At 35.4% G+C, this 27,222-nt stretch overlaps 1 protein-coding gene across 1 annotated transcript in view; it reads right to left on the reverse strand.

Moving 5' to 3' along the window:
* The window catches only part of LOC118843733 (CUB and sushi domain-containing protein 1-like), a 2,679,416-nt gene that overhangs the window by 627,227 nt on the left and 2,024,967 nt on the right, over positions 1–27,222 (reverse strand). The window contains 5 exon segments of the mRNA XM_036751485.1: positions 701–888; positions 6,280–6,418; positions 8,798–8,992; positions 10,021–10,347; positions 13,658–13,840. Coding sequence (XP_036607380.1) covers positions 701–888; positions 6,280–6,418; positions 8,798–8,992; positions 10,021–10,347; positions 13,658–13,840 — 1,032 coding nt within the window.

Below are 27,222 nucleotides of genomic sequence, written 5' to 3' on the forward strand. Positions count from 1 at the left end.
GCTTCTGAATTTCTCCATCATTTTTAGCAAACTGGTCTTGATGTTTGCATTTGTTCTGATCTAGCTGAGCAAATTTAGTGCTGCACACCAAATCTCTGAAAGCTGCACACTCCTTTGTAATCCTTAAATACTACATAATTGCTAGTTAGTTAGCTAGTACTACTAATAGTCTTTGATCCATGCCGTACTAGGATTGGCTAAAGGAAATGGGGTCATTTAGCTCAGAGAAGACAGGATGACTAATATAATAGCTGCCTTCAGGTATTTGAAGGGCTAACTCCTGGAAGACTTGTGCTTCATTTTAGATGGCACAGAAAGGCTGGTTTCGATTTAATGTAAGGAAAAATTCTTTTTGAATAATTAGAGATACACATAATTTGAATGGTCTGATTCAGGAAGCATATCTATTTTAAGAAAGGTCTTTAAGCAAAGACTGGTTGGAAATCATTTGGAGAGAATTTTTTTTTTTTTGAGGAATAGCCTGCACTATAGAGCAACTAGTTCTTTTTCAGATCTAAAATCTTATGATTCTTTGATAATCCTCTGGCATCAGCTCAGAAGTAGAATACTAGCAGATTTCTATAATATGAAGGAGAACAAAACTACAAAGCCCACGTTTTAGCCTCTGGTTTTTGGTCATCATTTTAGAGAGATAAAGTCAAGCAGGAACACGACAACAACAGCAACAAAACAGACTCACTTTCATAGTGAATGAGAAATCCAACGCTTGAACGACTGTTGTCCGTAGTGAATAGTAGGTACATGTAGTTGCCAGTACTGATCAAGAACTGTGGTGCTTGGGTCCCATGGTATTCTCCTATCAGAGGTGATGAATTAGCTGGTCCATCTCGAACTTCTAAAGTATCATAATTGACTTCTGTCTGAAATCTGAAAATATGAAAACAAATTCAGTGAGAAGAGAATCTTGGTAAGCTTATGACAATGAGGCATTGTGGTATAAGGAAAGTTCCCTGGACCAGGAGTCAGGAGTCCTAGGTTCTAAGTCTGACAATGCCAAGTGACCCTGGGCAAGTTACTTTACCTTTGTGGCATTTAATTTACTCCTCTATAAAATGAGGAGATGGGATGATATATAAGATATCTTTTAGTTCTAAGTCCTAGGATTCTATGACTTGTATATATGTGATTGAATTGGAAATACATAATTTCTAACAGGATGTAGAGAGATATATATGTATGTGTCTATATACACACATATACATATACATGCACGTGTGTGTGTATATATATATATATATATATACGTGCCTGTAGATGTGTATGTATATATGAAAAATTATATGTTCTCCTGGAAGAAGACAGTATGGTACAGAGTGAAGGTATACTAGACTACCTGAGTATCTGGTACAATGGACAGAATGATATATAGGAATGTAGAGGGAAAGAATGTTGGAGCTAAAATCAGGTTGTTTCCTCTATACTTCTCACTGCTCTTTCTGTAGGGCATGCACAATCTCATGAAATTTGCATTCTACTAGCAGGGAGTCCCTGTCTCAGTGTAGGTTGTATGACCCTGAGCCAAGTCACTCACCTATGTGACTCAGAGGCTGAACAACTTACTCAGAGAGTCATTTGGTCTCTGAGTAATTATTTCCTCATTTGTAAAGTTATAATTGTAATACTTGTGCAATCCCCTCCAGAAAGACATTGTGAGGTAAGTACTTTTTAAACTTTAAAATGCTATATTAATTTGAAGGTTTTTTTTTAATGACAGTAAGTGTGCTTTATTTAATCTTGGTTGCTCCCAAAACCTAGAAAATAATAGATTGTTGTTGTTGTTCAGTCTTTTCAGTCATGTGTAATACTTCAGGATCCCTTTTGGAGTTTTCTTGGCAAAGATGCTGGAGGGGTTTGCCATTTCTTTCTGCAGGTCATTTTACAGATGACGAAATTGAAGCAAACAGGGTTAAATGACTTGCCCAGGGTCACACAGCTAATAAGCACCTGAGATCAGATTTGAACTCAACAAGATGATTCTTCCTGACTTCAGGCTTGGCACTCTATCCATTGTATTTAATAATTAAAAATAATATAATTCAAATTATGATATCAGCTCTGCAATTAATTGGCCATGGGACCCTAAGCAAACAAACTGCTTACCCACTTTTTCTTAGGTTCCATTTTCTTATTTGTCAAATGATAGTCTTAGGCAGGTATGAGTATGGGTGTTGGTGTTGATGAAACAGAATTATTTAACATAATTCAATGTCTAAAAGGAAAATGTCTTACTTCCATCTAGTGTTAGACTAAAGCCATCTAAAATGCTAAAATACCAATATAAAACATTGTTTTAGCTATAAAAGACAATAAATATTTTTTCTTGTTGAGTCATTTCAGTTGTGTCTGACAGTGACCCCTTTTGGAGTTTTCTTGGCAAAGATACTAGCATGGCTTGCCATTTCCTTCTTTAGGTCATTTTATGGATGAGAAACTGAGGCAAACAGGGTTAAGTGACTTGCCCAGGGTCACGCTGCTAGTAAATGTCTGAGACCAGATTTTAACTCCTGGGAATGAGTCTTCCTGACTCCAAGCTCAGCGGTCTATCCACTGAACCACCTAGATGTTCAAAATACAGTTGAACCTATTCAGGAGTCCTTCAAGAGTACCTTCTGAAAGTGCAAAGCTGGTTTAGCATGAGCTATAAATTTTAACAATGTTATTTCATGATCACCTATTTACATTACCATGAGCAACTTAAAAACTGTGCATCTTTAAGAAAGGCAGAATTTCAGAGCTTATGAGTACTTTAAAAAATAAATACTTTTGAAAAAGTAGCTTCTGAGTCTTCTAAAGTTGCATTAAATCATTCAGGGCACTAGGATGCTATTTGATAAACAAATATTTCAGAAGCTACAAGATGCTCTATTAACTTGCAAAACTTAACAAGGCTTCCTTTAAGTGCTTAACTTTTCTTGCAAGAGGTAACTAACACATCAAGAAAATCTAATGCAACATAGTTTTTATATAAAGTTCTGGCCACTTGGGCACCATTCCAGGCAATGAAGGCACCATTCAAGGGCAATGAGGCAATTTCCTAAATGGGGTCTTGGAGTCCTTGAAGAGCCCGCACAGCTTCTAAAAAAGCCTAACTTATTCTCAGGGAATAATAGCTTATTCCATTGTGAGAATTTGACTCATTTGGTGTCTTTTAGCCAAGAAGATAACAGGATCACAGAACTAGAGCTCGAAGGGGCTGTAAGGACCATTGAGTCCAATCCCCTTATTGTAAAAATGAGGAAACTGAGGCCCAAGGAGCTTAAGTGGCCTACCCAAATTCACATGGGAGTTCTTTAAAAGCTTTGAGGTACTAACTCTCTAAAAATCTATTTTGTCTAACTCCAGAGCAGGAATATAGGAAGATCTAAAGCAGAAAATGAGTCAAGCAGAGTGAAAGCCTCACAGGACATTAGTGCTGCTGGGCTCTTTAGAATAAAAGTGCCCAGGTCTCTTTCCAACCAATTACAGCCTCTTTTTAGTACAAATATACAGATTTTTTTTCTTTTAGTTAAACTAGTACCTAACCTTTGTTATTGTGGTTTGGAGGTGAAAAAAATTATGTTTAGTACCATATGGCTGAACCAGAACCAGGTTGTAGCCTGGAACATCTGGTAACAGAAGGGGGGCAACTTTGTCTTTTTGTCTTTAGTATTTCCTCTAAAGATACTGTGATTCTCAGGTTGCTGAATTCTAGTTCTTGAGGGATGACTAAGCATGAAATGAAATCTCCGCTGGTTATTCTCACTCTCATGTTTTCAGATTTTCCCTCTCTTTTTTAGTGAAAGCTAGGACCAAGGCTGCATTTCAAATACTTTGCTCAGCTCAGTTGGCAGACTCCCTAGATAATGTTCAGAACTAGAAAAGCTGAACCCTTTTCATAGTTTGGCATCTTAATATATATATATATATATATATATATATATATATATATATATATATATATATATATATATATATATATATATATATATATATTGATGCACAATTTGAAACTTCTGAGTGAAATTACATTTCTGTTCATTGATCTTGCTTCCCTGTAACCACAGCACAACACAGCTTTATGTGTGATGTAATGTTTCCTTTTGCAAGTCTTTTCGAAAGAGACTATGAACAGTGACCTATTGCAGAGTGCATGTTGATTTTGAAGGCAGACACATTAGGAGTATCTTGGAAAAGGATTCAGGTAAGTAGGGAAAAACACTATACTTAGGGGAAAAAGAGAGTAGACAGAAGAGAAGTAAACGTGTCTGCGTTATTACAGGTAACAGAAAATTGAGCATAAATCAATTGCAGAATTAGAATATGAGCATATGATTTTCACCAAGTTGTTTAAATTTGATGAGCTGCTGGGAACCTGACTAGCTCCTCTCTTCTCCTCCCCTCTCCTCCTCCCCCTCTCCCAACCCCCGCCTCTCTCCTTTATTCTTTGTTCCCAGAACAAGGCAGTCATGATCTCCAAAACCTCCATCTAAGAAAGGGGACCAACATTGTCTTTTCCGTTTCCCAACAGCTGCATTGATAATTGGACTTCTATGGACTTCTCCACCATGGCCCCTCCCTGGGCACCTTTTCCTACACCTCTCTTTTTAAGCTTCTTTTTGCATGTTCTCTTCCCCAATCAGATTGTAAGCTCCTTGATGGCAGAGTGTGTCTTTCTTTTTGTCTGTATTTGTATCTTCAGTGCTTAGCACAATGCCTGACACATAGTAAACACCTAAATTTTTATTGATTATTGACATATTATACTTTACAGACTGCAATGGTATTTCATGGAAAGCGATTCTATAATATACTAATTAGTAAAAAAAAACATTTAGAAACAATTATGTATAGTCCAGAAAAGAAATCAACATTGTTAAATTATGCATATCTTTCTATGTATACTATATATGTATGCAAGCACACATATATACTGATAGATAGAAAATCTCAGCATGGAAGTAGATATATGCATATGTACATAGATATATGTATTTATATATATACATATATACTTCTTTTAAAATGGTGTAGAACAAAACTTCACAATTTCTTATAAAATTCTCATATTCATTTTTGTATACTGAAATATTGGTGTTCGTTAATAATTAAGTTCACAACAAATGTAAAAATATTATGATCCGGTGCTGGAACATAGTTATCCAGACACTGGATAAAAGAACCAAAGTCCAAATATCTTTAGGAACAAAAAATTTTGTCTACGTGTTTTGTTTTTATACCACAGTCATGTCTCACTATGATCCTCCCACTGAAACATCTCTTAACAAAGAAAAAATTACATAGGTCCACTCAACACAGCAATATTGTTGGACAGTATATAAAACATTCTATATTCAAAGCCTCACATATCTTTAAAAGTTAAAAATTTCCTTCATTAAACATGAGGAAACAAATTACTTTTTTTTTCCTTCAGAAAAAGAAACACCTCTCAAACTGGTATAGATAGAGGAATATCAAAGCTCAGATTTCATAGTCTTACTACCTGTTTTAAATTCTGGCAATAGGAATTTTCCCTTAAAATATAATGTCCATGATCATTTCTAAGCTAATCAATTCCTCTTTTTCACTTGAAACCTGTCATATCCTTGGGCAAATCATGAACCTATCTGGATGTCAGGTTCCCTAATTTTAAAATGAGATTGGCCTCTGTGATCTTTAATATCACTTACAGCACTGATATTCTATCATCTATTGGTCTTCAATTTTTTCAGTGTGGAACATGATCCCAAAGAGAGGAACTTTTCTGAGCTGACTTAATGGAATTGATTAACATGTGTCCTCGAATACCAACAGTATGTTCATGGATCTCCATAGCTTCCAAATCAGAGGTGGGTTAAGGTGTAAATATAAATTATGGGGAAATATTTCTTTACCATCAATCCCCAATGCAGAATGGCACTGGAAAAAATGTGGAGAACCACTCTCTGTACACCCACTATTCCCTGTGTAGAGTTACTGTACAGAACGTTTGAAGTACTATGTGCAGTAGGAATAAAACACAAGGAGAAACAAAAGTCGTTTTACTTAGTGTTGCACATGTGAATTCCAGTGGTAAGTTTTTTGATGGATCAGTGAAGATATATTCCAAGCGCTTTGTCAAAAGACACATAGCCATGGTAAGGAAAATCACAATGTAATTAAAATAAATAGAAAAGGGTGAAGAGTGTGAATCAAAATATTCTTGATTGTAGAGCTTACATTGTAGAGCTTTACCACTGTATTTTTTTTAAATTTTGGTACAATAATTTAAAAAATGCTCACCTATCAAAAGTGATCTTGATGGAATGTCCTGGTTTTGCTTCAATGACCCATTCACAATTTAAAGAGTCTTTATAATATCCTGGCCATCCTGGTGGTAAAATAACCCCACTGGATGCTGTCAAATGCCCGCCACATGGTGCTGAAAGTCCACAGAAAGGACAAAATTCAATTAAGAGGATAAAAAAAAGCTAAGTTCAATGAGTAAGAAATGCATGATAATCAGTAAGTACAAAGAGCTATCAGATATCACTTTCTTTAAATGTTGAATTTGCTAACGTTTAATAAATAAAATAAAAGTTTGCCATAATTGCACTATATGTTTCCTGATGGCCAATAAAGTTTCTCATAATTCTTTGTATCCTTTATCATAACTAAAATGGTTCTGGGTATGCAGTAGGTATTTTAAAATAGTTCTTAACTGGTTATTATACAGTAAATTATCTTATGGATAATTTTACTGCTCCATGAATGTTACATTGTAAGTGTAATACATATGTATAGATATACTAAAATTAGTTTTCTTCATTATGTGAAAAGAATTCCTGAACATTAGAATCTGTCAGATAATTTATATAATAGCTGTTAAAAATCTGAAAACAAAACAAACCTTTTTTTTTCAAATTTCACAAAAGCTGAATTCCACAAAAGTAGAAAAAAAACTAAATAGTACAGCAATAGACATTTAATTCAAACCTGTCCTCAGAAGAAGGTTTCTTATGTGGGAGTTTTTCAAATTAAAGAAGACTATTTCAGGATGGAAGGCAATACATTTATATTTCATTAGAAATAAAACAAACTTTCAAGCATATATTTGGTAACTTTTGTTTTAATTCAGGAAGCGTTATTTCCAAAATAACAGTTTTCATCTTCAGTTTATGTCTGTTTTCTTTTATTTAAGTCAAATGATATTTTGTAAGGACAGCCCAATGTAATAGGTGGAGCACAAGTGCAAATAGGGAAAATCTGGGCTTTAATTCTGACTCAAATACTTGCTGGTTGTACAAGCCAGGGAAAGTCACACACTACTCAGACACTCCTTTTTCCCAGCTCCTTAAAGCTGAGGCAGGGTAAAAAAGCAGATAATAATAGCTATAGCACTTACCTCATAGAATTCTCATGAGGATTAAAGGAGATAATGTATGTAAAGCACTTAGCAAACTTTAAGCTATATAAATAGGACTATTAGTATTATTATTATCTAGTTTAAAAATGGCCAACTCCTCCTTTGATGCAGGAAATTTCTTGGAGCAAATAACTGTATCATAGGCAAAGACTGTGACAGAGCCATCCATTACTAATGAAGTTTTGGGATTTTTCTAGTTTGATGTTTGAATTCAGATTTGGTTAAATCATACTTCTGCATAGGTCAGCTTCACAGAGCACCCCCCCCCAGTTCTTATATTTCTTGAAGATAGTTACAATCATCTAAAGCAGATGGTCTTAGCCTTTTTTGTGTCATGAACACTTTTAGCAGTTTGGTGAAATCTACTGACCCTTTCTCAGAATAGTGCTTTTGAAGGCATAAAATAAAATTTATAAAATTATAAAGGAAACCAGGTGTATTGAAATACAATTGTCTGTCTGTCCATCCATCCATCCAGCTATCTATCTATCTATCTATCTATCCATATCTCTCTATCCACATATTTTTTTAACTTCACAGGACCCAGTTCAGGAACCCATTATTTAAACAGAGAGCACAACTTTCAGACATCAAGCTGATTTTTTAAAAAAATTAGTTGAGTGTATAAAATGAAACTTTTAATCCTACTTTTGTATTTTAATTAAATATCAGTATGAAAAACCTATATGTGAACACCAAAGGAAAGAAATGCTTTGGCTATGGCCTCATTGAAAAAGGTAATATCTGTATTTTCAAAACGCCTAATTCTTTCCCAGCATTTAAAAACACTAAAATCATAATAGCTGGCTTTTCAAGGTAAAACACAGTATTTTATAATGTAAACTCTGTCTCCATCCACAAGACTGGAACATTTAAATGATACATCTTAATTCTGTAAATGAATCTTTTTCATCAATGTAAGTGCTTTATTTATAAACATAACAAAGAACTTCTTTAGTGTTAGCACAACCAGGGACATAGCATTGAAACCATCATACCTTAGAATATTCCTAGGGGGTAAAGTGGGGAAGCAGAAGCTGCCTGGAGGGCCTTTGTGATCTATGTTCTAGGGATGCACACCTTTCTAACTGAAGGTCTGAAAAAAAGTTCTATTTATTTGGAGCAAATTTAAACCTTCCTTTTAAAGCTGTTTTCTACTCATTTCAGAAATCACATATAGATACTGACTGTAGAAGGCTAAAAAGAAAACAGCTAGAGAAGTATTTTGTTTTTGAGGTTGAGTATTTGGGTGGATTCACTAGTAGTGTTACAAAACAATCAAATCATTGACTAAAAACAATTGAGAAGCATTATTACTAATGTTCTGTGCTCCCTGTTACAAAGGAATTCAGAATGGCAGGAACCTGAATCTATCAAAAAGCAGGAAAGATATACCTTCACAACGTGGAACAGTAGAGCTCCAAACAACATTTCCATCCTGCATGATGCAGGTTATGGACTCTGATCCTTGAGTTTTGACAAAGCCATCATCACAATGGAAAGAAACAGAACTTCCTAAGAGAAATCGATCACCAAAACGCCTTCCATTTATAGGAATGCCAGGGTCATGACATTCATTCTGACCAAATGCTAAGTGGAAAGGAAAAAAAATTAATTAAGCTTTTTTAAAAAATCTTGAAATAAAATTATTTTTTGTGAAATATTAATTTTTTATTTTTACTAGAAATTTATTATTTCATCCGTATGATGAGCATTTGGTATGAAAATACCTCTCATCTTATACACTTGGAACTTTCTGTAATGTAAAGTGTTGCAAAGTTTCCTGGAATATTGAGAAATTAATTGACTTGCCCATGGTCACACAGCCAGAAGGTGTTAGAATTAAGACCTAACCTGCTTCTTCCTAACTCCAAGGACGGTCTTCAATTCATTATGCTATACTCTCTACTTAATCACACTGACTGAACATTCTACACACATACACACACACACACACACACACTTATATGTGTGTACATGTATAGTATCTTCATAGTCAGAATTTCTACACATATTCAACACTTGGAATAAATGAATGAAAGAAGGATTTTTTTTTAAAGTTCAATACCTACTTTTTTGCCAGGGTACCATGCTAGGTGCTTTGGCCCATTCAGCCAAACTGGCTAACCATTACTTCCTGATTTTTTCCTGTCTTCTTTTTACTCTGTTCATTTGTGTAAGCCATCTGGGAAATATTCCTTCTTCATCTCTGCCCAGTGAAATGTTTTCTTCCTTCAAGGGCAAACTCAGGTAATATTTTACCTATAAAGCTACCCCTGAATCTCACAACTTGAAAATGATTTTCCCTTCTCATTTTTTCCTTGAGTACTTTGTAAGTCTTTTTCTCTACTATATTTCACCCTGTAGTATACTTGTATATGCCAACATCATATTGCCCTTTATAAGCTCCTTCAGAGGTGTATAGTTTTTCATCTTTGTATCTCTGGTAATATGTAGTATAGTATCTTGCACATAATAAACATTAAATGCATGATGGTTGAAATGAAAAGCAGTCATGGTTGCACTGTTATTTTCTCCTGACATGCCATCCTAGAACTTCAGGGACTGTTGATGATACAAGAAGAATATAAAGCAGCTACTTGTTTTGAAGTACTTACTAGTGTAAGTGATATTGAAACCTCTCCCTGTTGTGGAATGATCTGATTGGAACTCCAAGCGTACGATGTGACCACTGCTGGCCAATTGGGAAGGTACTTCATTTCCAGAAAAAGTGCCAAGAACTGATACATCAGACATCCCATCATCTTTGACAGCAAGAAAGTCAAACTGAGGTTCCACATCAAAGTCATTAAAAATGAGATGAATTCTACTTCCTGGCTCAGATATAATTAACCAAACACAATTCATATTGTTGCCGTACTCCTCAGGATAGTTCGGTGAAAGAATAATACCCGATGGAGTAGTGAAGTTGAAGAAACAGGAAACTGTAAAAAATAACGAACACAAATAAATAACAAATATTCTCAAACTTTAATTTGTACATACACTGCCCCCCTCCATAAAACAGATCACTAAGAAATGAAAAAGATAATGTAGAATTACCAAGAGGTCCCAGTTTTAATGTGATTGTTTTAGGACTTGAATTGGTAATTTCCAGGTACACAATGTCTAGTTTTTCATGGATTTTTATAATGTATTTTCATTGTTTTCTTACATTGCACAATAATAGCAACTGTGAATTACCTTAAGATCGGGAAACCTTTGTAGACTGGACCACAAGTAAAATACCTTTTGACAATATTAATGCAATTTCTAAACATATATATCAGAGACTAAAGTAACTTCACATAAACGCTGATTTTGTGTACACAAGGAGAACTGATAAAATTCAATACTGGCTAAAATCAGTCCTTTATATTTCTGCACCTTTCTTCTATAATAATTATTACTCCATTGGTCCAAAAATTGGGATTTATACTATATTCTAGGACATTGTAGGGCAGTCTACAATGCAGTCTCTTTAAATAAGACCTGAGAGAAGTGATAGATGATTTGCTTATGTGTCTATAAATATTAGGGTAGGGAACTCTCAGGTGACAAAACTATCTCTATCAATGTAGACTGGCATTGTTACAGAAATTTATAGTCTTAGAAAGTTGTCTAGAGAAATGAAAGCTTAAATGACTTGCCCAGGGTCACACACGCATGCACGCACACTCGCGTGCACGCACATACATAGTTTTATACATATTAGTGTATAAATACATATATTTCTATATTTACATATAAATAGTCATACCCTAAAAAGTAAATGAATTATGGCTATGTAGGTAGAGAAATAGATAAATTTTTAAGTACTAACTAGATACCTGGCACTTCCCAACCCAAGACTTAGGTTTTATTTGTCATATTTAGAGGAATAGAGAAAAATGACCTATGTTTGGATAAATACCATACAATTTTTATTAAAAATGCTTTCTTTAAGGTGCTTAAACAGAGCATACCAATGAATACTGATTAGGAGAGGCAGCATTGTAGTGTGGAAAAATAAATATCTGTTCTTTGAGTTAGAAAGATTAAGTCCTACCTCTGAAATGTATAAGTCACTGAAATCTGCAAGGCTATGAGAGAGAGAGACTAATAATCAATCTACATCAATAGGAAAAGTTTCCACAATAGGAATTCCCTAAAAATATGACATCAGAGTTTTGGACCACTTCTCCCTGGGAGAACGAGAGGGAGGGAAAGGGAGAGAAGAAAGAAATCACAATAAAAATACTAGAAAATCATCTTGCTGAATAATAGAATGTCTGGAATAGAAACTCAAAGAAGATCATTGTGAAGGAAAAACAAAGTTTTCCAGGATTTCTTTTTTTAAAATAGAAATTATCATTTTTAGTGAATAATATTTAGTTTTTCTCCTCATTGCCCAAACTTGTCATATTACTCTATTTTAACTAATATATTTTGTTCAAAAATAACATCCAAACCATTGTCTGCCTTTAAATAGGATATTCAATTTATTCCTTTTAGTCGTTAGGATATTTTTTTCCACAGGGTTCTGAATTAGGAGAGATCTTAGAGAAGGAGTTCTTAACTTGAATATCATGAATTTATTTTTTAAAACATATATTTTGATAATTATATCTCAATATAATTGATTTCCTTTGGAATACTATGTATTTTATTTCACGTATTTAGAAACATTTTGTTTTTTCTGAGAAGGGATCCATAGGCTTCACCTGATTATCAAAGAATTTCATCACAGAAAAAAGGTTAAAAACCACTGCCTTGGAGATTCGTACTTCTTGACTGCATTTGGGATTTGGTTGTAAACATACTAGAGTGGTTTGCCATTTCTTTTTCCAGCTCATTTTACAGATGAGGGAACTGAGGCAATCAGGGTTAAGTGACTTGCCAGAGTTACACAGCTGGTGTCTGAGGCTAGATGTGAATCTAGGTCTTCTTGATTCCTCACCTGGCACTCTATCTATTGTGCCATCAAACTCCTCCAAAAGAAGGAAATTGAAGTGGAAAGGTGGAAGGTGGAAATGACTAGCCTAAGGTCACATGGGTGAAATAGCTATATAGCACAAGATCTGGAGTCATAAAGGCCTTAGCCTCAAATATTACTGGTTGTGTGACCTGGGGTAAGTCTCTTCAACTGGGTCTGCCTCAGTTTCCTCAGTTGTAAAGTAGGGATGATAATAGCACTTACCTCCTAGAGTTATTTTGAGGATAAAATGAAATAATATTTGCAAAGTGCTAAGTAAATGCTAGGTATTATTAATATATATATCATATAATTATTATTATGTAATTATTAATATAGATGGCAGTAAACCAAACCCAACTTGTCTGTTTCCAAATCCAGTGTTCTTTCTAGCACATTGTGCTACCTATTTTTTCTTAGCGGAAATCAATTTTGTCCTTAAACATTAATTTTATTATTGAAACTCATCTTACCAATCATTCACTATTAGAGATCTTGATGTTGAACATCACTGAGCTATATATTTTAAAGACATCCTAGAAATGATTATGGCTGGTATTCACATGATCAGAATCATTTAATGGTTATTACTACAACATTAAAAAAATCCAAAACTATGATTTCATTAGTGAAGGGCCCTGCCAGTGTGAAACCTTTTTCATAACTTAAAAGTCTTAGAGAGTTTTGAAGGGTCCTTGATAAATTAAGTGATACACCTATGTTAGTGGGATTAGAACAAAGCTAGCATGGATCAGAGCCAGATCTGAACCCAGGTTTTTCTGACTCTAAGCTCTAATCATCTATCTATGTCATACTGCTTGTCATGCTGGGATATTTTCTGTTTGGAACAGAATCATAATATATATTTACATTAAAACTATTATTTTATTTTAACTAGGGATATAAATCAGGATAATAAAAATTTTAAAAGAACCCTCACTGGTATTTTTTTTGGTTCGTGGATTTAGAGTGGAAAGAAAGTCAGAAGCTATGTAGCCCAGCGACCTCACTTTATAGATAGGGAAACAGAAGCATGTTCAGGTTACAAGACTTGCCCAAGGTCACACAGCTGAATGAGAGAAGAAGAATTTGGAGCCAGGTCTTCTGAATCCAGAACCAGTCTCTTTCCATTTCACCAAGTTAAACATGTGGAGAAGCCATAGTCATTAAAATGGTCTTCAATTCTGGTAATGATTCTTTGTTGGCAGTGGAGGATGGTGGGAGAAGGGGGAGGGGAAACATATTTCTGTGTAAAGGAAGTTGAATAGAATGAGCAGTCAGGTTCAAAGACCAATACTTACAAACACAGCTGGGTTTGTTGCCAGACCACTGGTTATTCTGTTGACATGTGATAACTCTCTCTCCCACCAATTCAAAAGCTGCCTGACATTCAAAAGTAAGAGTATCTCCATGTAGGAAACTGTTGCCAGTTCTTTTCCCATAAGATGGAATTCCAGGATCACCACATCCTCCCTTATCAATCTCTGAAAACAAGATATGCAAAAATAAGATGAAGTATCTGCACTCCCTGAATATTTCTTGGCATCATACTTTTGAGAGTAGGAAACTGATTTAACTTTAGTACTTGAAAATGCATTTATGTAAGAAGTTCCTAAAGAATATGTAATTCATTAGGAAGCTAACATCTTCAATTAAGCTAGACAGAGACACAATTACACACAATTTAAAACTTAAGGGGAAAAAGTTATTACACAATTTGCTTTGTTCTTTTAAAAGATTATGAATGGCTATATGAATGTTGTTTCAAAGCAAGTCAAAATTGATAAATTCATTCACATTCAGCTATTTTCTCCATGTGTATTCATTTTGCTAATACTAGAATGTAAATATTTTTATACTTATGTGTTTTAGAGATCACAAAGCCACACACAAAGAAGCTTATCCACTGTGTGCTTAATGTTTCTTGTTAAAATTCAAAAAACAAAGTGAATATATTCATTTTCTTCAGATCAAAATATAATAGAGAGAAGCAAAATTCTACTCATTAAAATATGATTACAAATAAATTCCGTTCAAAAAACATTTTAACACATTTATTATATCTCAGACACTGTGCTTGGTGCTGGGGATAAAAGTAACCAAACCTGACTGTAAGAACCTTAATTTCTACTGTGGATTGGGTTGAGGGTGGGGGAGAAATATTACATACATACAGATAAGCAGACAAAAGGTACTTTGAGGAGAGAGAGTCTACTAAAAGTGAGGAGGGTCTGAGGTATCTTTCTATATAAAGCAATACCAGAAATTAACTCTGAAAGATACTAGGGACCAAGAGTCTCAGACAATGGGGGAGTACATTCAAGACATGAGGTACAGTCTATGCAAAAGCAAAGAAGCAGTTTGAGTTCAGTCAATTTTGGAGAATTACTGGTAGGCCAGTTTGGCAAGAACATGAAGTAAATTAGAGGAATAGTCTGAAGTAAACTTGGAGAAGTAGTTGAGAGCAGATAGTAGGGGGTTAGGTTTAGGAATTTGTATTCTTCCCTAGGGGCAACAGGAAGTTACTAATGACTTTGAGGAGGAAAATAACAGACAAACTTGTAAATATAGATAATAATTAAACCTAGCTATAATAAATGCAATGCAGGATAACAATGGGACCATCCACTGATAACTCCTTTTAGTCTGATCTGCTGGCTGGGGCATTTCTCCATGTTCAAGGCTCCAGCCTTGGACTCTTTGGTTAAGAACATACATGATCAGAGGTTCCTGGGCAAATTCCCCCCAAAAAACTTAACACTGGGAACAATGTCAAAGATGACTAGCAACACAGAAGCAAAAGAGACCCACTCAATAGCTTTTAAAGGGAAAAACAACTTCTTTTCCAATTCTTCCTCTTTTTTAAATGTATGGCTTGGAATTCTGACAGATTTTCCTTGGGCTTCCTGATGAGGGTAGACAAAGAAGATATTTTTCTCTCTTCTCCCTTCCTAATAGCAACTATGGTGGTGACCTGTAAATTAGAATGAATACATGTGCTTTGTAGGTGAGACAGAGACTGGATCTCAAGACCCTTGCTCCCTTTTTTGATTTATGCCTCTTTCCTTGAGCACTGGTTACCAGACAACACTCTTAGATGTAAGTTTCTACCTTTGATGGAGGTGATGGCAAGGAAAAGAAGAAAAGCCCTACCAGGAGAATGAGCCATGTATATTAGATAGTCTAGGTATGCCATTTTAGTTGCTGTTCAGACAATGAAGACTGAGTTGAAAGCCATATATCTGTTAAGCAGTCCTACAAGTCTCCAATCTTCTTTGCTTCCAGGAGAAAATAATAGGAATAGTATTGCATATCTTAAATATCTGCTAATGCATGCAAAATAGGGAGTTTAAAACAGATTGGCATCCTGGGATTTGTAGGTCAGAGGGAAAAGGGTTCCCTCTTAGCCCTGAGAGTTATTTAGGACTATCATAATTTTTGAACTGGAAGGTAGACTTGAGTCAGACCTGAGAGTTCATAAAGTATTTAAGCACCATTTGTAAAGGATAGACTGAGATGAGAAAAGATCAAGGAAAGCTACTGGCAAGGCAGCTTAGCCCAGAAGACTCCAGCTGAAGTTACTTACTGGTTCCATACATCTCTTCAAGGACTGAAGGAATTTCCTACTCCAGGTCTGTTTTTTTCTCTCACTTCCCCTCCCTCTGGCAGTCACATTAGAAGTACCTCTTTCTCTGAATGGATGGCTCCCCCCTAGAAAATCTGCTAGTTCTGCTCTATGGGGCCAGATGCACAAGTCTCATTCCTCTTCAACATGACAAACTTTCACTTTATCCATCCATCTGTCAACAACCATGTATTTTGCACCTACTACGTGCAAGGTACTGGACTGGGCACTGGAGATACAAGTACAAAGAATGAAGCAACCTCTACTTGCAAAGAGCTGAAAGTCTAAAAGGGAAGACTACATATCTGTATATCTATCTAATATTTGTTTTTGTTTTTGTTGAGATGCTTCAGCTGTGCCTGACTCTTTGTGACCCCATTTGGAGTCTCATGGCAAAGATACTAGAGTGATTTGCGATTTCCTTCTCAAGTTCATTTTATAGATGAGGAAACAAAGGCGAGCAGGGTTAACTGAATTTCCGAAGGTCACACAGCCAGTAAGTGTCTGAGGCCAGATTTGAACTCCGGTCTTCCTGACTCTAGGTTTGGCACTCTATCCACTATGCCACTTAGCTGCTCATATCTATCTACACACACACACACACACACACACACACAAATATTATACAAACAATCCAATATCTATCATACATGTATTATCTTTCTCATCCCTACATATCATCTCTCTATATAGATATGTATAGTAAATATATAAATGAATAAATATAAATGTATACAAAGTAGTTAAATACAAAATAGTTTGGGAGGAAGACTATGTAGATCTAGAATTAGAAGGTACTTACAAGCCATCTGGTCTAACACTACCCTTTTGTTTATGAGGGAATACCTGAAGTGGGTTGGGGCAGAAAGTGACTTGTCCATCAAAGTAAGCATCAAAGGAAGAATGTGAACTGGGTCTAATAACCCAGTTCCTTCAGGTGATGCCCATATAGCAAGGTCTTGATATCTGTCTTCACTCTGGATGCCTTTCGGATGCTCTACAAGTTGCTGCCAAATTGTCATCAAGATGAACAAGGGCCTTTAGTAGTACCCTAACACTAGCTAAGCTGATAGAAGTTCTTCAGATAACTCTAGAATTCAAATTTTCATTCTTATTCAGTAGAATGTAAGCTCTTTGAGGGCAGGGATTAGTTTTCATGTCTCCTATACCCCCATTTATATCCCTAGCACCTAGTACATTGACCTGAACATTTTAAATACTTAATAAATGTTGAATTAAATTATTAAAATGTTAAGAATATTTGAGAGTTTTTAAACATTTACATTTGCAAAAGTAAATAAATCCAGAAATGTCTCAATTTAATTTTGGAGCAATGCAACATAAAAAAGCCATTTGCAGTGTTCCCAATTCACGTAAAAATATAAACAATCATTATTGTTTGACAGGTAACCTGGATTTGTCTAACTACTGCTCTTTTTCAAATGTGGGGGACAGAAAACCTGTCAGCTGCCTCATGCTGGTTTAGAAAAGGCATGCTAATGCTCGTTCAATCATATACAAGGTCAGTGTAGTCCTCCGGCATCACCTGTTTTCTGACAACATACATTACAAGGTGAATATACAAGCTTCCCACAGGCTATATACTCTCATGCTAGGCTAACTGTCTAGTCAAAGCTTTTGAATGTTTCCAAAATTGTACCTTACAACATCTGTAAAACTCAGGGTGTCTAGTTTTAAATAGCTCTTAATTTTTCTCTCATGGGGGTAAATTTATATTTCCTCATTTTTGTGCCATTTAATATTCAGGCACTTATTACACTTTAGGGGAAAAAAAACAGATTTAAGATACGTAAAGAGAAAACCTCTCCTTTAGGCAGCAATAAGACTTTTCTATAGCATTTTTAACATTTGCAAAGTGCTTTATATAGGTAGTCTTATTTGAGTTTCAAAATAGCCCTATGAAGTTGGTATTGCAGACAGTATTTACATTTTTCTTAACAGAAAACTGAAATTCAGAGAGGTAAATGGAAAGCCTACAGTCACACGGCCATTAAGTACAGATGGTAGTATTTGAACTCAAATATTTCTGACTCAACGTCCAGTCATCGAGCCATTAGTCCGTGCTGCCTTCACCAACAATATTCTTTTATGCAGACTTAATTTTGAAAGGCCCTAGAGTATCACTGGAATTCTGTTCTTCAGGTCTGGGCCTGGGACTAGCCTTGAAGTCTGAGGTCTTTGAAGCAAGACTTTAAGAACTAAACTCTTTTGAATTTACATCAGGATGGACCTGATATTTGCTTTGTGGAAAATTGTGTTAGACAGATCTAGGCCATAGAACAGGGACTAATAAGCACTTTGATAGTTCAGTAGCATAAAGGGTCTATGTGCTTTCTTTAATGTATAATTGCATATGTACTTTCATCAAAAATACTGAAAATGTTAATAAGCCATTCAGTGCTCCACTTACAATGTAAACAACCAACATGCAAAATAACATGCAAACAATTCTAAATGTGTTATAACACTCAGGAGACCATAATTACAATCACCTTCCTAAAGCACTATTGAATCAAAGTAGTTCTGTTGAGGTGTACTGGGAATTAGAACTTGAAACGAAGAAAAACTGTATTTATTTTAAGCATTTCTTCACCACTCCCATCCCAAGAGATAATATGGTATACATGTTTTAATATGCATAATTTCTCCAATTATCTAAAATAGTTAAATGCAGTAGCAATCTGTAAGGGCAAGCAAAGTGGGACTTTTTACTTTTTTTTTCTTTTGGATTACTTCTCAGCACTATGGCAATCAAGGACCTTTGCTTGAGTCTTGCCTTTGTTTGTAGGACAGCTCACACCCTTTTGCTAGTTAGGACATGAAAGGTGTGAAGCCTTGGAGAGGTATGAAGCATTGGAGAGGTGTTAAGCCCTCAAGAGGTGTGGGGCATTCTAGAAGTGTGAAGCCCTCAGGCCCTGAAAAAGGGTATATATACTCTGAGGTTAGCATTTTTCTTGGGGCTCACTCATTGGAAGAGTGTTGGTGTGGAGACTCTGGGTAGCCCCTAAGGAGGCACCCTGCTTTGAATAACCCAGATGTTGGTGCTTCTCTCTCTGGTAACTGTATATGTATTGCTATGGTCAAACAGCTAGAAGTCTGTCTGTTGATTTGGGCTATTTTGCTCTGTTTATAATTTCTTCTTGTAATTTCTGTTTGTGTTTTCTCTGAAGTTCAGGGTGCTTCCCCTGAACTAAGTGAATGATATATGTATGCTTAATTAAAGTGAGATTGTAAACCCTTTTCTTAGAAAAGCAGATCAAAGAATCTGTGCTAGTAGCCCTCCGGTGTGCTGGTGTTATTGGCCACGCATAGCCACAGTAGTGGCAAGTAGCGCTGTTGTTCCACAGTCTTTAACTTCTGAAGGGATGATAACAAAGTTAAAGAATTGTGAACTTTGTTTCAACCACTAGAAATAAATGTAGACATAATATTCCACTAAATCTTGTTCTGATGACCCACTGTAGCATGGAGAGAAGTACATATGATACTCCACCCAGGATAAGCTTATCACCTGATGTCTCATCATCATGCAGATTTGGATACTTAATACTTTCTCAACTCTCCCAGTCTCTTCTAATCTCTGATTGGAAGCCTGGAGGACAGAAAACTAAACCCCTTCCAAAATGTTCATTTATAGAGGGCTAAATCTGAATTCTCCAAGTAACTCCCCACTTTCTAGCTAGAGCTCTGCTTGGTTTGAACTTCAGCCTCACACCCCACCTAACCTCAGTTTTTCAGCTTCCTTTTGTGTCCTGTCTTCTTCCCTAGATTGTTAGCTCTTTGAGGGAAGGGACTGTCTTTTTTTCTTATTTGTATCCCAGCACTTGGCACAGTGCCTAGTACATACCAGGCACTTAATAAATTTTTATTGAATTGAATTTAATCAAAGGCTATGACAATGAATCAGAACTTCTCACAGATTTTCAAGAATGTATGGAGCAGATGGTTTGTCACCCAAGAACCAACATAACTTATTTCAGAGAGGCTCATTATCAGCATCTGTACTAGCACCTAGTACATGGGCAGATATAGATCAGAAGGTAGAAATTTTAAAAATTAAAATTTCCTTCTCCATATGACACAATGCATTTCTATTATGTAAGGCTCATTTTAATGGTATATATTAAATTAAATATTTCAATATTGCCCTACTTCTGTGTGTACCCTTCTGAACTTCATTTGGCTCACTTTTATTCATTTTGGTAAAATGTTGTTTTCTTTCTTTTTTTCTTCCTTTTCCCTTCTGTTTTGTTCTCCCTTTCTTCTCCTTTCCTCCCTCATCTCATTATGACTACCCCCTCACTACTCAGATAACTCTCCCCTCTCTAAACAAGTACAGTCAAGTAAAACCATGGGCATGTGTGAAAATGTATGTTTTATTCTATTCTCCAGGGTGATGAATCTTTCAGTTACAAGTACTTTACAAAGCCATCTACTGACATATAAAGGTTTTAGGATCTGTGTTGGACAGTATTTGCATAGATGAAATCATGGTTCCATGAAATAATGAAATATAACTGGAAATAAATGAAGGCATTATGTACTGTTGGTAGCTAATCAGCTATTTTAATCAAGTCTTCAGAAGCTCTGTTCTGAAGGCATTGATTTGTATTGATAGTTATGGTAGTCAGGAGTTGATAAGAGGGGGAAGCTGGTAACATTCTATTGTAGAGGTAAGATGGGAAAATAAAAAAGGGGAGTGTAAACATGAATGAATTACAAAAATAAAAGTAAATGATCAAATTGTGAGAAAATTCTAATAGAAGTAAAAACTCAACATTTTTAAAGATCTCCAAATTGTATGGCTAGGTTTTCCTTTTATGAGAACATGATACACTTCCTATATAAACATCATACCCTTGAATAACAGGGTACCCACAAATCACATCATACTATTGAATCAGCAGAGAGTGTTTTCTGCAGTTTTCCCAGAAGGGGTTGTGCTGAGCAAGTCTAGGCTTTCATTCAGTTCCCTCTAGGTATGATGGCATCCATTTGTGAAATGCTAGAAGAATTACTAATGTAGTTTGTAGTTACCCAATAAGATTTTTCCACTGTGTGGAGTTAAATGGCATGTTTGGGAACTGAATCCACAGCTTTAGTCTCATTATCATCCTTCTGTGGCCAACGAAGCTAACTGGATCAAGGACTACATAAGCTTTGCTATATGTGCTATTACACAATCTCAGAGCAGGAAGGGACCTCAGAGACCATCTTATCCAAGCAGTACTTGAACAGAAATTCCCTATACATTATGCCAGGCCTGCATAACGCACAGCTCAGCTGCTTGGGTTCTGCCAAAGGATTTCTGGGGCCCGTGAAAAATGTAGGGTTGCCACTGGGCACTCTCCTGTTTGTCACATGACCTGTGGCAACCAGCCATCTTCAGTCTGTCTCCAGTCTAACCTCTCTCTGTAGCTTGACGTTTACAAGTTGTGCAGGTCTACATTACACAAATGGCCATCCAGCCTCCCCTTGAAGAGCTCCAAATTGTTACAAAACGTTTTCTTACATTGAACCTATCTTCCTCTCTATAAGTTCTATTCACTGCATCTAGCTTTTCAAGAATAATATATTCAAGCTTGCTTCTACAAGACAGGCTTTAAAAGTAGCTATCGTGGCACCCCTGGACCATCAATAACTTTTCCCTTTTACAGGATAAATACTCCAAGTTCCTCCAAACTGCAAAGTTAATGAGCAATTGCTGACTGGCAAATTTTACCTCTTCACCAATTTTGGCATTTTGGTAAAGTTGATTTCTGCTATATAAATGACAAACTCACTTGGAACCCTTGTGACTTCATTGATTCTTTAAATTATGAGATGTATAGTCAAGAGACGGGGGAGAAACCTTCATTGTTAATTCCAGTTAGTCAATGCTAGTCATCATAACTATTAAAACCTTTAGTTATCTATTAGATTTAGAAACTTTTTGTCATTAATAGATTGTATTAATGCATGGAAGAAAAACACCAATAGTATCCTCTTCTAAAATGATTTTAAAGACTTCTTTTTATTTTAAACAAATGTGATTTATATTAATAGTAACTCATAACTATAGACCAGAGGTGGGAAACCTGAGGCCTTGAGGCAACACGTGGCCCTCTGGGTCCTCAAGTGTGGTCCTTTGAGTGAATCCGAACTTTGCAAACGTTCTATAAAGTTTGGATTCAGTCAAAGGGCCACACTTGAGGACCCAGAGGGCCACATGTGGCCTCCAGGATGCAGGTTCCCCACCTCTGCTATAGACCATACAATGTAATAGACCCACTAAATAGACACTATCTCACTTGTTACCAATCTTGTGGTAATTAAAACTTCTTCCAGTGTTATCCCCATATCGTTGACAAAAACTGAGGTTCCAAGAAGTAACTTGAAGAACAGCATAATTAAGCAAGCCCCCCAAATGATTTTTAAAATGTAATTAATGTTCTTTCTATAGATGATTCCATTTATTGCAAATGTGTATCAACTTTTTGATGTTTTATGAACCTCAACCAGCTTTGAAAAACAGGTGGTCAGATTGAAAGTGACTGATTTGCATTAGTGTGACCATTTTCTCCTGATAGTTTTCATTCTCTCTCAAGCTAAAGGGACATAGTTGAGTCTGCAGGCTATGTGTATGTATACCTTTTTTAAGGTTCTGTAGTTCATGGAGCATTCTAATTTCTTTTATGTTGTGGTAGAAACATCAAAGTTTTAAATAGAATGAAACATTTGGAGACATTAGTAAAAGAAATAAAGTACATCAGCAAGAGAAATAAAATTGTATTTGAAAAAGCTATTTGGGAAATTGTAACATGTACATTGTAATCAGACATCAATTTGCAGAAAGTTCATTTTGTGCAGAAAAAGTGTTGATTTGCTGAAGCATCAACTTAAGATTGATGAGGCCTGAGCTCTATTGCCTTTTGCTGTTTTTTTTAAAGAATAATATTTTTTTCAACATTTTATATATGCTGAATCATGAAGACACTAGCCCAACTAATACATAATTTTTTAGTCAAGGAATGTCACAAATTTAATAATTCACAAGGAAAATACTGATGATGTTCTAATTTAATCTTCTAAAGAACCTGGTTCCATACAAGCTTATGATTGGATGCATTCAATTTACTTTTTTTTCATTAAAATGCCTCAATTTTACTGCTGTATTTTAAGATATTTGGAGAAGGCACAATTTTTCTAAATATATTCTTTTGATGTAAGAAAAATATATACATTAACCAAGCCACCTGAATAAATTATAAAAACACTCCAAAGAGCATGGTTTAATTGTCCGCACTAGGAAACTAACTGGATAAAAAATTCTTATGATTCAGGTTTTGATATTTAATTGGATGGGGAAAAATGTCCATTTCTATATATCACTTGGACTAATGAGTCAATGAAATAAGTTTAAACTTGAGCAGAAACAAGAGAGAAAACTGAACTGCATTTAGGCAACTGTAGAGTACTTTAATGGTCCCAAGCTTCCCTTGGAATCAAAATAAATTAATTCAACATAAATTTCATTTATAAAAAGTTTTATTGATGCTTTAAAAATCACCATAACTTCCTAGTAACCACTGCCCTATAGAACTCATTCCTGTAACAAAGAAAAGCAGTTAAGAAAAACATCTATATGTAAATACTTGTCTTTGTGTTTGTACATATATATATATGTATATATATATGTGTGTGTGTGTGTGTGTGTGTGTGTGTGTATACACACACACACACACACACACACACACACACACACACACACACACATATATATATACACATACTATAGTAAAATCCTCTTTTCCTACATCAAAATGGAATAGAGTTGAGCTTGGATTCTAGAAAGCTATGCTAAGGAAGCATAATCCTTGAAAAGCCTACTAGTATAGAATGGCTTTGGATACGGCCCCAATGATAGATCATATATCTATTACATGGAGTCAGGAATACCAAGTTTAATTCTTGCCACTGACAAATATCAGTTGTGTGACCCTGAAAAAAAATCACTTAGCCCTTCAGTGCCACAGGTAAATTTCTAACATTATAAGTTACGATGAGTTGACCATCCACAGCAGTAGAGGTTGTTTCCATTCGGGGAGTTTTACTTCACTGTTGAAATCAGTTGGTAGCAAAATAATTTAATAAACACAGTGAAAAGAAAGTAAGCATTTATAGAGAAACTTTTTGTTGTTGTTGCTGTTCCAGGCACTGTGCTTTTACAAATTTTTTTCTCATTTAATCCTCATACCAAATTTGCAATGGAGATGCTATTATTATTCCTGTTTTCCAGTTCAGGAAACTGAAGCAAAGAGAAATTACAACTCGCCCAGAGTGGGACAGAGATCACTTGTTCGAGACTGGAATTCAGGTCTTCCTGAGTCCAAATCCAGTACTACATCTATTGTATAAATGCATATACATAGATGATCTCTAAGATTCCTTCTAACTTGAAAATATTTATCGTATAGTGATACCATGAAGCGTAGTCAAAGATTATCCTATTCATTTGCTTTTGTTAGCCAAGGCTAATATAAGATTTGGATCTTTTGCCCTATTATTTTTACTTGTTGGATATATATCCAACATATATGTATATATGATGGCCATTTGGGAAAGAAAAATTAATTGATTTAAAATGTGACTTAGTCTTGGTAATTATTTTACTCACTTAGTTCCGCATAAAAAAGAGATCTTCAAAAGAGCAGTAAAACTCAGAGAATGGAAGTTCATCTCTAAATTATTATATATATATATATACATATATATATATATATGCATATTTGTGTACATATTCATTACCATTTAATTAGCAACCTGTATTCTTCCCAGTCCTTTCAAAGAGAGCATCATCTGATTTTTTTTTACTTTTGTGTGTGCTTTTGCATTTAAAGCTTTAAATTAAAGCCAAAATACAAGTGAAGATTAACTTCATCATTTCTGACTTTCAGTGTAGAATAGCACGCTCATGAACATCACAGCAATGAACCCTTTAAGAAAGCTTCAATTCATTTTTTGCACAGATAGCCCAGATATTCCTCTCTTAAAATTTTCTCCAGATTACTTTTAAATTTATAAAACCCTTAAGCAATATTTCAAGTTCTTTTCAAAATAGATTTTATAAATTTTGAGCATCTGCCTTGAGAAATAACCAGAGAGCATTTTAAGTAAGATAAATTGTATCTGTGAATAAGGTAGGCCATCTCCACTAACTGCCAACCAATTGCCACACACAGGACAGGGAGATCAACCTAGCTGAGGCACCAAGGCACCATGAGGGAGATATAAGAAGAAGTATTTGCCAAGCAAGTCAAGTCAAACTATAAGTACCACTACCACCTTCATCACTCTCTCCCCTCAGACATTGATGGAGACAGCCCAGAACTCTGAACCCAAGAGCCTTGGGAACTGGAATGATTTCATCTCAGTGCTGTCCACCATCTTCCTAGGAATCAGTGTCTGAGGAGATGCCATCTGGCAACTGCTCATGCACGTGCTACAGCCACAGTTACTGAAGACTCAGAAAAGAAAGCTATTGCCACCAAACCTTGCACTATCTAATTGTCCAACATTAGAAATGGATAGCATTTCACCTATGGAAATGATGTTATAAATGAAGAAATAACATCTGCTTATTGCTCTACTCTAAGGATCGTGTGAATTTTCCAACCAACTTGCAATTAAATATATGCTATGTCACACTTTAGAAAATGAGCTCCTGCCTTACTTTTCTGTGTATCCTTGGTGCTTAGGACAGTTTTCTATACATAGACAATAAGTGTTTTATTCATCCATTCATTATAATCTACTATAAATTATTTGAAAAAGAAATATAGCATGGAGTTTCTGATCCAGGGCTATGCTAGAGCTACCTTAAACTAGCTATCAATTGAAAATTATTAAATTTTCAGTGTGAACATTTACCCAACAGAAATTGGCATATGCTACCTACCAATCAATGCTTGATTTATTGTTTCGTTGATCATTTAGACTTAATTAAGTGATGCAGAAAATGTTAAGAATGCAGATTAAACTTTAAAATGTCTTAGACATGTTATTATTTTTAAAGTTGGTTGTTAAACATTTACCAGCACATAGATGCTCTAGCCCCAACCCAGACTTGTATGACCCTGGACAATTGATTTTTCTCTCTTTTACAGTTTCTTTATTTGTTAAATAAAACGTTTGAAAGGGAAATGGGAGGAAATCTAATTGCAAGGGAAAGGATTCTGGGTTTCAAATTGAGGACCTAGGTTTAAATCTCAGGTCTGTTACTTATTATATGATATTTGGTAAGCCATTTTCCCTCTGGGCCTAAGTTTCCTCATCCATGAACTGAGAGGGTTGGTTGGATTACTTTCAGCTTGCAATACAGTATTCTATGTTTCCTTCTAAAGCTGATATTCCAAAATTCTGTTGTGTTATGCAATACGAAGGGGAAAAAATAAACAAAAGCATGGAAGCAGGAAATAAATTATCTTTTCCCACATGCAATGTCCATGAATCACTCTATAAAGTTTGTGCTTAATACTAAAAAAACTGCCTTTGTTTTATGACATCTGCCAATTTAATAAGCATGCTATCTATGCCTCCCTCCCATTCATTGATAAAAATATTATACTGAATCTTGGCAATTCTCTGTGATACTCTACTAGAAACTACCCTCTAGATCACCAGGAATGACTATTTGATGAAAATTTCTCAATTCTCTCATTAGGGAAAAGATAAGTAAACCAGCATAGTGCTTAAGGAGTCAGAAAAGGAAATTCTATCCAGGTTGCATAATTCTAGAACATGAACTAGAGTCGAGGAAAGGTATATCTAGGTTTGCAGAATGATTAGCTGAGAAGATTTCCAAAGTTTTTGAGTACTATCTCCACAGTATGGCTTCTTTCCTAAGTTTCAAGCGTTAGTCTGCTCTCTTTTTTCACTTAAATGTGAACTTCTTTCTTTCTTTTGTATTAGCTACACGTTGTAAGGATAGTTAATGTTTTGTTCAAGTGAATGCTCAAGAACATTAAATGACTAAATTCCTAAAATGTCAGACGCACTCACAATTCAATGTAAGGGAGTTGATTTTTGGCTAACCCTTAAGCCTATGTATTCCTGGTGAGTAGGAACCCCTTCTCCACCAGTCCTCCCCCATCCAGCAGTTTGAGGGTTCTGGGGTTGAAGAGTTATAGTCACTGAGTATTTGCCATTGCTTTTGGTTCATTTTTTTGCATTTAAAAATAT

The sequence above is a fragment of the Trichosurus vulpecula genome, chromosome 3, assembly GCF_011100635.1.
Source record: "Trichosurus vulpecula isolate mTriVul1 chromosome 3, mTriVul1.pri, whole genome shotgun sequence".
Lineage (NCBI taxonomy): Eukaryota > Metazoa > Chordata > Mammalia > Diprotodontia > Phalangeridae > Trichosurus > Trichosurus vulpecula.